The 15,396-nt window shown below is 38.3% G+C and overlaps 1 protein-coding gene across 2 annotated transcripts in view; it reads right to left on the minus strand.

Moving 5' to 3' along the window:
- The window catches only part of LOC136773236 (tRNA dimethylallyltransferase), a 50,970-nt gene extending 40,009 nt beyond the window's left edge, over positions 1-10,961 (minus strand). The window contains exon 1 of one of the 2 annotated variants that reach the window (XM_066726734.1): positions 10,825-10,961. In XM_066726734.1, the coding sequence (XP_066582831.1) occupies positions 10,825-10,941 (117 nt within the window). In that variant the 5' untranslated portion in view covers positions 10,942-10,961. Of the gene's footprint in view, positions 1-5,898; positions 6,010-10,824 lie in introns of those variants that run through there. The other variant, XM_066726735.1, reaches the window with a different exon arrangement.
- Between the last annotated feature and the right edge of the window lie 4,435 nt (positions 10,962-15,396).

Genomic DNA, 15,396 nt, shown 5'->3' on the forward strand with positions numbered 1-15,396 from the left:
ACATGCCCTATTTTAATTAGTTTATTTAATAAATAATAAAATGACCTACAACAAATTACTATTAGATCTAACAATTTTCGTTATAGAAAATAATTTAAATTAATTTGGCACAAGTAATAGACATGTGCTTTATTTTTTAATTAATCAATGTGTAATTAATAAAATATACTCTGCAATAATAAAGACTATTCAAGCTAATATTTTTACTAGTAGAAAATATATATCCAGCAAAAGTCTCGATAAATATTTCAGGAGGTATCAAGAGGAATAAGAGTGATTTTTCAGAGGACTGTTTCCCGATAACTGAATGACCAGTGGGTTGTCATCAGTCCCCTAATTGCGGCTTTACAGGGGACCCCAGTTTGTACAGGGTGCTTATTACATGAATCATGAGCTTCCATTCTTCGTGGCGTCTTTAAGCCATGACGTGCACGAGCCTTGAAGATAATATCCATACAAGAGCGGAAGTAAGTATCATCCGGATGTAACTCGTACGAATTATACTCCACGCGTAGAAGCTGGAGCGGCGAGGACATCCGAGTCTATTTTCTCATGAGTGTAAAGCAGATCAAGCGAACACTTGTCAGCTGATCCCACCCTGAGAAGAAAAGGACCTTATCTCTCTCTCTCCAAACGAATGGTGGCAATCGCGTTTTAGAGATTAGCGGGCATCGCTAGGTCTCTTGTTTCGCCAGACACGAGAATTTTATCATCGTCGAGAGCTGACGTAACAATTAGCATTTGTGAACGCATACTCGTTCTCTGTATAGTTGAATAGGGAGGGGGGAGGGGGTTAAAAAGAATAAAATTAAGTTTAGCTCGCGATGCGTGAACGCGATAAGAAAGAAATGAAAGAAAGGATTTCGCAAGGGGCAAACCATGAGTGAGCTGTAGATTGGAAGCACGTGTCAATGAAGAAAGTGTTAATCAGCGCAATTAGGAGAAAGATTTATGTAGCGAGGCACTAATGGGAGCAAGAATAAAATATGTGGCCAGCCATTATTTATCTCTGTGATCAAATATTGCTTCATTTCACGAGGTACCGACCAAGCGTAGCAGTAATTGGTTAGAAATTTTAATATCTGCAAGCTGTGGGCGGTCTTCGCAAAGTTTCCTCAGCGTTACTAATAAATCATCGAAAGAACAGGATATCTCCAGACAACGAACTTCCCCTTCACCGTTAGAGCCACTTTCCTCCGAGATTCGTCTCTCTCTCTCGCCAACTTTTCCTATATTCCTTCTTCTGTTTTCCCCACTCTCTCTCTCTCTCTCTCTCTCTCTCTCTCTCTCTCTCTCTCTCTCTCTCTCTCTCTGCTTCCTCAGCCCAGGTGACCTTGAACCTTTGTGCGACCCGGAGAACCGTTTTGGCCGAAAAGAACGAACCGGAAGTGGAGTAACGCGAGGAAAACACTTATGGAACAGTTTGAATTTCCAGCAAGCCGTGGAATTAAAGGGAGAATGCGAGAAGATAAGGATGAGTGGAGGAGAGATCGTTGAGATATACAGGCGATTTAACGGGGTAGTGGCTGTAAAATTTGATGAGGTAAGCAGAGCTCGTATCAAAGGTGGAAAATGATTGGTTTTTGATGCGGGCGCTTTGGAGGGGGCAGAAGGGGCCAGAAGGGGCCAGAAGGGAGCCGAAGGAATATTTCGGCTGACCCCTGATTAGTCTAGGCAATAAATTATGCAAAAAAAGGCCCAGCATGAATACCTAATCGTTAGAAAACGTGAACACATAGCGGCACGTCGCTCGCCATTAGCGTTAGAATTTGGTTATGGCTACTTTCGGGGACCACCATAGCACGCGAGGCATGTTAAAACCGCCGAGGATGTTCTCAGGATATTACGATACTTCCTCGTGGTCCCCCAAACAGCAGACTCACTACTAGCATTACCGTTTCTATGCTTCAATATTCACTTAACACATCCGGCACATCAAAGAGCCTTTTACACTAGCTCTTTGATCAATTTGCCCCATTTGTGTCTCTGGAATTTATTTCTTGGAAGGCCAATTTTTCTTCTTCCTACGAGCAGAACCTTCTCTAGGTTTAGCATAGCCTCTTTATTATCCCTATATCTCTTATCGATTCACAGCGTTATCAATTCTACAGCACGGTGAATTTGATTGATGTCCGTGATGATATATATTTACGCGTGTCCCGAGGCTCGCTTTGCGCCTAGCAAATTGGCTCGATTTCATCCTAGAGAGTCCTTAGTCAGCCTTACCGATCTTTTTGATCGACTTTCCACGCTTTTTATTCGTGAATCTCACTCACGAAGCTCGTATACTATCCAGCTTACGATTCATTATTGTCAGCTTTGGACAGAGCTTGGTCCAAGATTGCTCGAAGCAGAGTCACGTAGCTGTAAATACTTCACGAGGTGAAGTGAGCCGACAAAGAAGCTGCGGACTCTGGGAATTTTTACGATACCCGCAACGAGGTAGTGAAACCCCTAAAGTGTAAGTGGTAATTTGCTATGATGATTGGTTCCAACTTTTCTTGCTGGTACCAAAGTTGCTCACTTTGTCTGCCAAACGGCTCAACTCTCTTTCTCTCTCTCCAATGTACTAGCGGACGAACACTCCTGCAAATTAAGAAAATTGATAGAATTCCTATTAGCAAGAGTAGATATATTTTCAGCGTATAAGCCTGAAGAAAAAAATTCAATAAGCGAGATGAGTCGAAGGAGTACGAACGAGTTATTGAATTTTCCGAGAAGGTCTAGCCAAGGGAATTTGTTATTTAGCGAAGGTACTTGACTGACCGAAGGTTCATTCAACGTTGGTGATAATTAGTCGGAATTCACGATGCTAATGGCTGACGCGTCCCGTACGTGCCACTGACTGAGCACATAAGCCTAAGTAGATTCCCTTTAGCTTATCGTATTTCGCGTGGTTTCACGTCCTGTCCATCTTCCCTGACCCAACCGACCACTGCAATTCCCACCTGACTTTCTTCTATTCCTTACAAACCTTTCACACAAAATTATCCCTCTGCTATTTATCAAATTACTTCATAATTCATTCCTACTGTTTTTAATTATCATTTCTATTCTGAATTATGCCGTCAATAATCGTTTTATAGTTTATTCAATCGACTGTGTATGCTGTATGAAGTTTGTTCTTTTTTTTTTTTTTTTTAAATAGAATTAAATAAATATGGTAGGTTTTTCGTAAATCATATTTTGTGATCAGTACTTTAAACCTATTACATGTAATTAATTCGGTCTTTTGCACCACATCGTTCATTTTATAAAAATTCGAGGGTGTTTGAAGGTAAGCAATAAATCTACCTCGTGGTTTCACTTGGATAAAATCGAAATGTTAGCAGGGCATTTCTTGGTTGCTGTCAAAAAGGAGCGCGTGTATTTGAATCTTTGTTGTATTTATAGTTTTAGATTTTCGACTTGAGAAGGAAGCGCTCATAAATCTGAAAAGGTCGCACTATGGTATTTTTAGTCCAATTAAAAAACTTTTGGTGCAAAATGTCGAAGCAACACGGTGTGTCGGCTCGTGTGATAATTTTGACTTTCAAATTCTCACGGATTGTGAAAGTGGTCCCTACTACCAAATGGACTGAATAATTTATGGTATAACTCTATCCTTCTTTGAATCTGCAGGATGGAATTTCTTTCTATTGCATATATATATATATATATATATATATATATATATACATACATATATCGATAAGCTATTTCACTGATAGATACAAGATGATTAATTATGAAATTAAAGCACGACTTTTTATAATTCGATGGACGGCAATTGCCAAATATGATTAGTGAATGAATTAAAGGGATTCAGCGATGAAATCGTACGGTGGTTTCAGAAAATTGAGGTATTTCAGTATCCTTTTATCACATATATATAGACGAAATGGTTCATTCATTGCTATAGGATGATTAATTATGAAATTAAAGCATGATTCTTTACAATTGGATTTATGCCACTTACCAAATATGAATAATGAATTAATTAGAGGATTTTAACGTTTAAATCGTATAGTAAATTTTGCAAATTGACATCTTTCAATTATCTTTCTACTGCATATATAAACGAACTGCTTTATTGATAGATATACGATGATTAATTATGAATTTAAAGCACGATTTATTTCAATTCGACGGATGGTCATTGCCAAATATAATTAGTGAATGAATTAGATGGATCGAATGATTAAATTACATTCCTGGATGGTTTGTAAAAATTGAGGTGTTCCAAAATCTCTCCATTGCATATATATACAGACGAACTACTTTATTGAATGCCATACGATGATAAATTAGGAAATGAAAGCATATTTTTTTACAATTGGATTTACGGGAATTCTAAATATAATTATGAATGAATTAAAGGGACTGAATGACTATATTCTACGTGATGCTTTGTGTAAGAATTTAGGTGTTATAACGTTCAAACGTCGTCAATGATAAAAAGGTCAATTGAAGAAACTGGAAAAGAAGTGGGGATAGAATTTGGGGAGGTAAAACAAGAATATAATTAGGATTTATGACGCCTGGTGCAATTTTTGTACTAGCACACTCATATCGAGTTCTGCGAGGTGGTAAAGTGTATTAACAAGAGAGAGAGAGAGAGAGAGAGATCGTTTTTATATGCATCGTGGGCGGTGGTACTGTCCTAATGCGCAATAACAGAAACACGCGGACCCTTTTTACGGTCGTCGACCCAGCAACTATTTTTCAACCTCGGAATTATCGCTGATCTAACGAGGCGACAGAAAAAAATTCTCAACAACGTGAATTGAAAGGAAAATTTCCTAACGTGTCAATTGGTCTCGGCTCGAAACTGCGAATAGAATAATAAGTCAGGATTGAAATATATTTAAATCCGAGCGAAACCAAGTGAAGCTCCAACGAGTCAATCGTGGACCAATCGGTAAATTAAAAATAAAATAATAGATTGGCCTAGGATCGTTAATATAATTTATGTTGCTTTCACGTCGCGTTTCCGGTTCGTGGACTTCTGGAAGCAGGCCACGAAGAGAAGCGTCTAGGGAGCGAAAAAAGAGCGAGAAGATTAGTCTTTTTAGAAGTTGATTGTGACAAGTTTAATTAAGGACAGAAAACAGACCTCGAGTCTAAGAGGAGACACCCCGTTTTTCCCTATCTGACCGATTAGAATGTCCCGAGGGAGCAACAATTTAATAACCGCGATCCAGCATCCGATTTCTTACTTTGCGCCGTCGAGCCTTCGACTAAGTGAGCTACAAAATGATTCTGGAGCCATTCATGACCCTTTCCTTTCCATCCACATGGTCGATTACCTCCTCTCTCACCGCTGCACTGAGAAATAAACACTTTTTTATTCCAGTAATGATCGTTGTGAATGGGTCCACTGATATACGCACTCAGCCTTAATAAATAACCGATTTAATCAAGAAACAAATTATTCGAATCGCATCAAACTTAATTTATTAAATTCTATTCGTAAATATCAAGCAAATGACTATTAATGTATATATAGTACATATTTCAGTGAACGCACTCACAGCAAAATTTATTCGAATGATAGCAACAAAAAACTCTCAGTCCAATTACCCGATTCACACATCAAGGTCACGTTTTCAGGTTTCAAGGTCAATGCAACCAGGATCGATCCTTCAAACTCGACTTACCTTCTCGACGTTTCATCCTTTTCCAAAATTAACCTCGTATCTCGGAATTAATTATTTGGATAAACGATACTAATTGAATTACAGGAGGAAGAATATAATTTAGCAATTAATTAGAAGAGAAAAGAAAAAGCTCTTCTTTCGCCATCTTTCGACAATTTTCCAGTTTTCCATTTCCATGGAATTTCTCGCTAGGAGATAGTCGGAGAGGCTCGCTGCAACGATGCGCGTCCAATTAAATCGATTGATTTAAAATGCTAACCTTTTCTAGTAGCAGCAGAGAAGTCTTTCATCTGCTAATCTAACTACATTCCACGTGGATTGCACAATTTACATCTCGTCGATTATTGTCAACCGTCCGGTCTTCGCGAAGCACCGATTTAATCAATGAAACTCAAGTGGAAATTTGTCAAGTTCTCGTAAGATATAGTGTGTAACCTTGTCGGATTAAAATCTGCAAAGCAATTATTATTAATTAATTCGCGTAGCTCGTTAATTATTCCTGTGTATATAATAATAATAATACCATATTGATATAAATAAAGATGAATACTTCGAGAAGAGCGTCGAGTCGAGAATGAGACGAACGAAGGAGCTTTTCTCAAAATAAATCGAGTGTATCGACCGAAAATAGAGATCTCCACCAGTGCATTTATCACGCCGGAGACTACCAAAGCTTGACGTAATCGCAGATTCCCCGATCTATCAATAACTTCTTATCTGGCGCCAAGCGATCGATTCGAAATTCATCTTTTATTATCGCTGTGGATAGTTTTTCTCTCAAAAGTACACACACACACACACACACACACACACACACACACATATATATATATATATACATAGGTGTGAAAAGTGTATAAGAAAAATGAAGGAAACGCGTCGTCGCGATTATGCGTAAGGGAATGTCTTGTTAAAGTTCGGTAAATGCCTGTAGCGTCGATGATTATAATTAATCGACTAAAATGCAGTGGTTTAATAGGAAATCCTATAAGTCGTACGGGCAGCATCCTTATCACGATAACGAGAAAGTGCTCTTACGTAACTTCCACTTGCCAATTGACGTTACGCAATCTCGCCAATAAAAACCTGATACTCGTACCATAATCGTTAATCCATTCTTCCAGCAACGTTTAATTTTATTAATTCTCGTAGCAGTCATACAGCAGCTCCATAAATCAATCCATCCATGAATTCTTCATTTTTCTGCCTGGTTATGCCAACCCCCCTCCCCCCCCCCCCCCTCTTCACCGTTGTTTAATTGATTCATGTATCGCGGTAGCTGCAGCACTTTTAATTTTGTCAACGGTTTTCGATACACCTCGCTGCAGCACGCTCGTAGGGTGAACATTTGCAAGGAGCGCAATCGAGCGATTCAAAATGTTTCGCTAATTCGGAAAGGAGTGTTCCGATCATTTCTCACCGGATGGCAATCCGACTGAGAGTCTGCCAACGCGTCATCGTCCACCATGGATTTAAAACCGGTTATGAAAACGCGCTGTACGTGACCGGAGCCGGGAAAAAGCGAGTGTAGTGGTGAATACAACTAACGCTACTTCCTCCCCCCACTCCCCTCCAGCGCCGAAAAATATTTTCCTCCCGTCGAAAAACAAATGTTCAATGCAAATCGCGAAGAGTCATTTGCCCGCTACGGTTCAATGAATATTAAAGCAATATTAGAGATTGAATACTAATTAGTTACGTCGGAGAAACATTGAATATCCAGCGTGCTATATCTTATCGAGGAAAAAAGATTAGAGTATTATCATTATTATTATATATAACAAATGTATAGGTTTGTAAAAAGTGACACATATTTCGTGGGATTTTGCGGAGCACGTTATTGATTTTCCCGCGTTTCTCTCAAGAATCCCTTGAGATGCCCGTCACGAGTATCCAGTAGTATGACGTAGGGCACTATTTCCAATTCAAGGACAACCGAGTAGATTGGCTTCCGCGAGACTCCTGCGATAAACTATCAACACACGAACACACGCGCACACATATACGAGCGAAGCACGTGGCCGGCGAGAGCCTTCGGCATTCCGCAATCAAGGCGAAAATTTAAAGGGACCAAACGTCAAATACAAAGTATATGCGCTCTCTCTCTCTCTCTCTGTAAATCTGCACGATGGAGAACAGAGTCTGTTGTAATGTTTAAATCCCAAAAGAATATTTAATCTTTCAATATTCTTGTTCAATTACATTCAATCCATGTAAAATATTTATTTTTGTTAAAAATTCACTAAACGCTATAACGTGGAATTATTGTCCTTCTCCCCCTTACCTTCTTTACACGTACTGACTTTGGTTATTCAGACCCACTGTTTTGTTCGTGTTTCAGTATAAATCTACAATAACACTCGTTTGCTTTTCATTAAAGTGTTGTGACAGAATTCCTGAAAGTTTACAACTCCTCCGGGCTCCAGGAATTATTGTTCCGGATCGTGTTTAGCTAGAGTTATGTAGATTAGGAACTAGTCTGGTGGTGGTAGCGGTGGTGGTGGTGGTGGTGGTGGCGAGCCAGCTCCGAGAAAGTGAACGTTACGCGAAACCCTCTATTAAACAAGCGCCATATACTCTCTTAGCTTTTCTATAATGGAGCCGAAAGGATAATTAGTTTTACAATTTCCAGCCTGTGTTCGTGTGGCTGAAACGATAGTAATTACCAATGATTCGTGATTGACCAAAAAAACGTGTGGTATCGATTAACTGTTCCACTATACATTCCTAAGTATACCACCGGGAGCTATGTAACACTTTACTCAATTGGATAATTAATTGCGACTATTGTTGTTGTTAGAGCAGGGGGAAAAATTAACGGGGAAAATCAACGAAAAGAATTTATGGACACGAGGAATGTATATTTATTGTGTGTGTGTATGTGTGTGTAAAGGAACAAGGTTACAGTGATGTAAACAAAAGTTACAAAATTACATAAACTCGTGGCTGGCACAGAGCGTAGAAAAATTGAAGGTGCCCGATAAAATTCAGAGCCGACGGCTCCTGGCCGAACGACTTTCAGTGCCTTTCAACAACGAGTGCCAGAGCGTTCGGCTGGTTTTGTCACACACACCCAGTGATCTCCATTAGCCGCTGCCCAGATAAAGAGTAGACTGAGTCTCTGTACGTGGGTCCCCAAAGAATTCCTCTCGAGAAATAATAAGAAGCCTACCGCCCGCAGCCACATAAATCTCATCTGATATTTCCTCGTGGACGAATTCCAGGGGCGGGCGTCTCTCCGTTTCTTAAATTAATCCTTTATTCCCTCCAATTACGTCATTTTTCTTCCAACACATTTTAATTAAATTTCCCGATTTATCGTTCAATATATATATATATATATATTTCCACTTTTTCAGGATTGATTATTTTTCGACTTTGGTAAGCTACCAGAAATATAGGATGAGGTTATATATGCGTATGACATCTTTTTCGGTCGGTGTGGGCAGGCACGTGGCTATCTCTCGCAAGACTTTTTCATCTGATTTACGGGTGCTTCAGAAAAATCGCGGAAATGTCTAAAAACTGCTGGGAACCGTAGGCGTTTTGTTTAACGACTTTCAATATTTGGTGTAGAGAAGTTTATAAGCGCTTGACGTCATCGAAAGCTAATTAAACGCCTTCCTCGAGGATCTATTTACCTTTTGGGATCTTTTTCAAGAATCGACTGATGGAAAAAGTAAGGAGGATGGGGGGATGAAGCGCCAATTCCATTTTATTTCTTTGGATTCGATATGGAAGTACCGGTGGACTATCTGCAAGGTCCTGGCACAGTCATCTTGGTTATCGAAAAATTGGCTTTGCTAATAAAACCACAAAGGGGTAATTAATGTATATAAGTACTCGTAATGTCATCAATTCGTTGAACGGAAGAAGAGTCCCCTGGCCGGAAGTCTCACGATCCGGTGGTCGACTCTCACTTTCAATAAAATTTAATTCGAGGTACGGAAGGGCAATTTCGATCCTTATGATCCTTCGACGAAGAAAAGGACAATTTTTTTCTCATTCGAGAGGCACAGTCAAAACGCCCTAGTTCATAGTCGCAAAGATTGACCTCGAAATCATACGTGAACTTTGGACTGAGTTCAGCTCGATAAAAATTACGCTTGCCTTATTATCCTGTGGTCGATAACCTTGTAAAAACCCTCGAGATAATTTTATACCAAAATAACTTCATTTAACATCCATCGTTCGATTGAAAAATTTCTCTTTTAATGATATAACAATTTTGGGTCAGCTTTTCCGAGCGAGGAATTTTTATTTCTACTCTCAGAGAGTTGCCGAGGACGCGCTAATGAAGGAATTTGTATGTGACGTGTCTATGTACACTTTGGGGAATCGTCAAAATTTATGTACGGTGATTGAGCTTATCCAAAATTAATGTGAAGCAAAGCAGAATGTACCTAAAAAGGTCGAAGAGTGAAAAGGAGAAATCTGCGTAATATTCTTAGTTAAATCAGAATTATTAACATTGCAGGCCAATAAAATGTTTATTGTTTTCATCTGACTGAAGCAGGTGTAGTACACAAAAATGTCAAGTGTAATAAAGAATTTATCAAAAGAGAGTATAATTTTATCTTTTATTGTGCATGTACACTACACATAAGTAAACGTAGGCTCGAAGCACACAGTGAGCTGTCTCATATATGTAGTACACCGTGTCCGTGAGTGACACATTTCACACGGACACGGTGAGCTACGTGTGTGAGAAAACTCCCTGATTCAATTCTACGTTCACCGCTACGCACTACTCTCACTTGGGAATAAAAACAAAGGCAGTGTCAGTAGCCACTGCGAAGATTAGTGCAGGGCTATTATGTTACTACTTATATTTTTTTACAGACAATTCTCGCTATCGTCAAGCATAGTTAAAGACAAATACAACAGAATGTAACAATAAATACATTAGATTTATTACTTTTTCATCCTTGCGATAACAATAATTTAAGAGTTACAAAATACGTGTTCTGACAAAACATAGAAATTGTTACAAATAATTGAAAGAAATACAAAATAAGAAAAACCAGTAATTTAACATAGGTGAGCTTAAAAGTCGTATGATAAAAGAGGTAATTGGTAGTATTTTAGTTAAAAATTAGCCGGCTAAGGTAGCAGGTTGGTATTCTAACCTAATGAGAACGTGGTTGACTTGTCAGACTGAAAAATTACATTTTTCTCAACATACCTGCATGCTGTCGGCGGAGATAATTTCTCCGGAAAATCGGCGAGCCAAATCAATACCCAATTTGGACTTTCCGGTTCCCGTAGCACCCAAAATTACTAAAATTGGCACACGCGACATTACCTCGTTCTGATCAGCCATCCTTCCCACGAGGTGCGCATTGCGCCTGCGCAGCAAACTGGACCGAAACGTTCTCTCCGTTCCTCAGTTCAAGCTCGTAGCCAGCGCGCCGTTTTCAAATCCACTTGAGACTTATCGACCACGCAAAACGTATATACTGACTATATTAACAAATTCTCATCCTATCCAATCTATCAAAATTTTGTTAAAAATTTCAATCGTTATAACCTTAATATTAAAAACCTCGAAAAATCTATATAATACAAAATTTAATATCATTTGCAAAAATAAATGATACTTTTACAGTAATAGGAATTTCAGAATTGGAACACGTATCGCTAAAGTGATATTTTACATTATTTACATACAGGATATAAAGGAAAATTGAGTTTATTTTATCGATCCTTCATTGAGGAGTTATCGCATAATAGCGGCCGCATATTTCAGTAGATGATATTCCATTTGGATTCACGTTGCAGTAGCCACCTCGGACAGTAATCTGAGTGTGTACCGATGTCCCACAGATATCCATATATACATATATATATATATATATGTATATGTTGCATTTGCGTGGCTAAGATGGAAGCGCATCGAGCCACGCCAGCTGTTCCAGAGTCGTGCATCGATTACGTTATTCAAATATTAGCCAATCGTGTCGTAACCCTCATTCCCCCCGGAAGGTTATTAAACTCTGAATAAAAATTTCTCGCGCGATGTTTGAAAATTTCATTGCGCTTAATCGAGGTAGAAGAAGAAAATGAAAATGTTGCAGTTGGCGCATCTCGAAATTTGTCTCTTATTTAATACAGCACGCTTATAAAGAATAATTTTCTTCCTTTCGACACATAAAATTGCTTAGAAGAATTTCGTGAATCGAAATTGACGAATTTGCTAATGGTTACCTAATTTACCAATGCTTTCTATCGTAGTTCGTTAAGTGGCACGATGAGTACACGTCGACTTTATTTTCCATAATTCTCACATTTAACAGCCTAATCGCGGCAGCCCAGCCGAAAAGTATTGACGCAACTGCGCGAAAAGTTTCCACAGGAAATCCATACGAGACGTACATTAAAGCTAAATTAAACATGTCGCTGATTACCGTGATATAATTGGATAAATCCATTTCTGCGGGTCCACGGATACTTTGCATACTCGTAATGTCGATAATTCAAAAATTTCAATTCAGACGAGCTGGGTAATTAATATTTCAATCGCTTCATAATTCAGCGAGCTGCTTAAATTCTAGTCCCATAGATAGATATGTATATACATAGTCTTGGTCCAAAATAGACTTATCAAACTGCTCGGTAGGAGGGAGAGGGATCATTGGTTGTGCGATAAAAGAAAAAGAACTTGAGTAAATGATATAGTTTTATTCGTATAATAAGATATTTTGAATATAAATGTCAAGGAACTTTCTGACCCTTTCCTGAAAAAAAAAGAAACATCGAAGACTATCGCATTTTTCTCCCCTTCTGCTATTAAAAAAATCTGTGCGTGGATTTCTCCATTTGGGTAGGTATGTTTCTTTGCGTGTACGTGTAATTCGCTCTGTCACAAAAACTGTATAAATTAACGCTATTTAATTAACTATCGAGCACGAATTAGAATAATTCGCCTATCGCCCAGCACAGTTATAAGAAACTTACGAAATGTCAATTTTTCAAAGCTAAGAGAAAAGACTAAGAATTTTTCCATCTCTTTTTCCCTCTACATACCCCTTTCTAACTGTATCGCATTTATTTTTCCAGCTGTGCCAGCGCGACGGTGAATTATCCTTGATTATTTAAGTACAATTAAAAAACTGATTTTCTGTCTCTTTTGCCTCGTACGACTGTCTTTTCTCTGTTTCAATGTACAAACACAATTTTTTTTGTCCAATAAGTGACCCTGTTGTCGAATAAAATACAGGATCGTATGCAATTATATATATATAAATACAGATATAAATATTATTATCATAGAAGCATTAGTATAACTTCTCGCATAAATATTAATTTTCTCATTTATCATGCCTTAGTATCGATATATTCGTATTATCTTATTGTTGTCGGTGTGTGTATTCTATGTGCTTACATGCTTGTTCGACTCTATTTGACATAACAAATTGTACAGAGTTCGTGGAGGGGGGGGGGGGGGGGGTGTACAGCATATAATCACAACGATTCTTGAATAACGCTCTTGGGCACAATTGCACACTCCTCACGATATTTCATTAAATAATAATAATTTATGAAGAAAAGCTCGGGTGTGGGCTGCCAAAGAACGAATCGAAAACTCGTTGTGATTTACAATCGTCTTTCTTTCAGTGTTTAACAATAATTTGAAGAGAAAAAAACGTGACTTAAAAATATTAGTTAATAATAGGAAACGTTGGTTATCTGTTAATAACGTGATTAAATTTTTAGTTTAACGAAAGAAAAAATATCCCAAGATCTGTCATGGAACACGAGTGAAAGGCTTTCTTTTCTACAACTGATAGCTGTCCAATGGCGAATCCCCTACTATAGGAGAGACAGAAAAAGGTCTGCGAATGCAACAAGCCACGCGCTGGTACTTTGACGGAGAATTTAGTTAGAAGAAACACAAACATTTTTGTGCGGTAAAACGAAAACTAAAAAAATGAAAGAAAGAATGAAAGAAAAAATAAAAGTAGGAAACGAAAAAGATAAATTGCGTTGAGCCGGAGGAAATCTTCTCTTTCTCCTACATTTTAATTAGAGAACGTCATGTGATACATTTTTCTAGGGTGTTTCTCTCAAGAAACCTTTTTTAGCAAAAATAAGAGATTCTATCTGCCTATCTGTATACAATATATTTATTTATATGAATACGATATATTTATAACATATTTATGTGTGTGTGGTGTATATAGATATATATAACATATTTATATTCGTGGGTGTGTCGCATTTGAAGAAAAAATATGCATCTCGGTATTCCCTACTAAAATTCTCCTCCCTCGCATAATTTCAAATTAAAAACGCTCTTGACAAGCGTATCGCGAAAGTTTCTTTGCATGCACTTCTTACTCGACTTAGAAACTTCTGTACCGAAGAGATATACGGGCATTTTACTAGCAACGTCATAACCGGTCGCGCAGCGTATAAAAATAAAGGGATAAATAAAAAATATTGGTTTCCTCTCGTTAAAAAAAAACACCTAACAAGATATACATGCGAATCACCTCGGTGTTTAGAGAATCTCTCATTTTTCTCGGGCCTCTCCCACTACCCCACTAAACCCGCTCTTATCACAAATCGCACAAATTTAGTCGAATCAGGCTCTACTCTATTTTTCCACCCTAATGGGAGGGGGAGAGGGGTAGGTAATGTTCTCTTCGAGCGAAACAACGGGATTTTAGACTTTTAAGCGATAAATTAATAGACGACAAAAAATAAGCAAATGCGAGCAGTGGGAGGAGTGCGGTGAGTTTGCGGTTTTTCGTCGATAGTTATAATGTGGTGTGTCCGTGGGCCGCTAGATCCGCTTCGACTTCACGTAAAAAACGCAAAATCCTCAGAAGGCTTGGTAGTCCTCGATAAAAAAAAAGAAACGACTGTCGACATCTTTAGCACTTTGGCACTATAGCTTTTATTTTTATCTTTTTTACCGTACAAAAAAAACGATAAGAGAACTTTACAGACTACGTTACGTAAGGAAATATATATAATATATATCTATATGTCTATATAAGTTTATATATATTTATATTTATATACTGTTGCAATAGTATATACAGATTCGTGTCCACGATTTTAATAATAAAAAAAAGGAGAAAAGAAAAAAAAAACTCAACGAAAAGAAAACTCTACCTGGACGAGGGAGAATCATGTGTAGCAGGAGCGCACCTTGCGAGCCTATAATTTATTATATAACAACATCAATAATAATTGCCTTGTCCTTTTCTAAACTAACGCTAGAAATGTCCTTAAAAAAAGAAAACAAAAAAAATAAAAGAAACGCTCGAACACCCGTTCTCTTCTCGAATCTTTACAGCATTAATAATGAATAGTTTTATTTTCTATGTAGCTAGCCAGGTACTTTTGCACTCTTTCAAGGTGTGACGCTGGATCCTGACCGACGAAAACCGAAGGAAACGGAAGATATATATATATATAGAGAGAGAGAGAGAGTAGAAGAAAAAAAAAGAGAGTAGCCAGGATTCAGCGTCAGGGATTATTTTCTCTGAGAAACTTACGGAGAAAAGACCCCCGATAAGGACTCGATAGAGTTGACGGAGAAACGCGAAGGAGACGACTGGAAAAAGTACGGAAAAAGGAGAGAGAACAATGAAGAGAGAGAAAGAGAGAGAGAGAGAGAGAGAGAGATATCGGTGTGTTATAGGAATTAGAGAAATATTTGAAGAAGACGTGGAGGGTCCGTGCGCGCGCGCGCATGCGCCGATCGTTCATGCTGCAGCGGGACATTTTCTGTTCCACGGTGGAA

This window comes from Prorops nasuta, unplaced genomic scaffold (assembly GCF_024137725.1).
Source record: "Prorops nasuta isolate Cenicafe-Biocafe unplaced genomic scaffold, Cenicafe_Pnas_1.2 PNAS00005, whole genome shotgun sequence".
In the NCBI taxonomy this organism is placed as follows: Eukaryota; Metazoa; Arthropoda; class Insecta; order Hymenoptera; family Bethylidae; genus Prorops; species Prorops nasuta.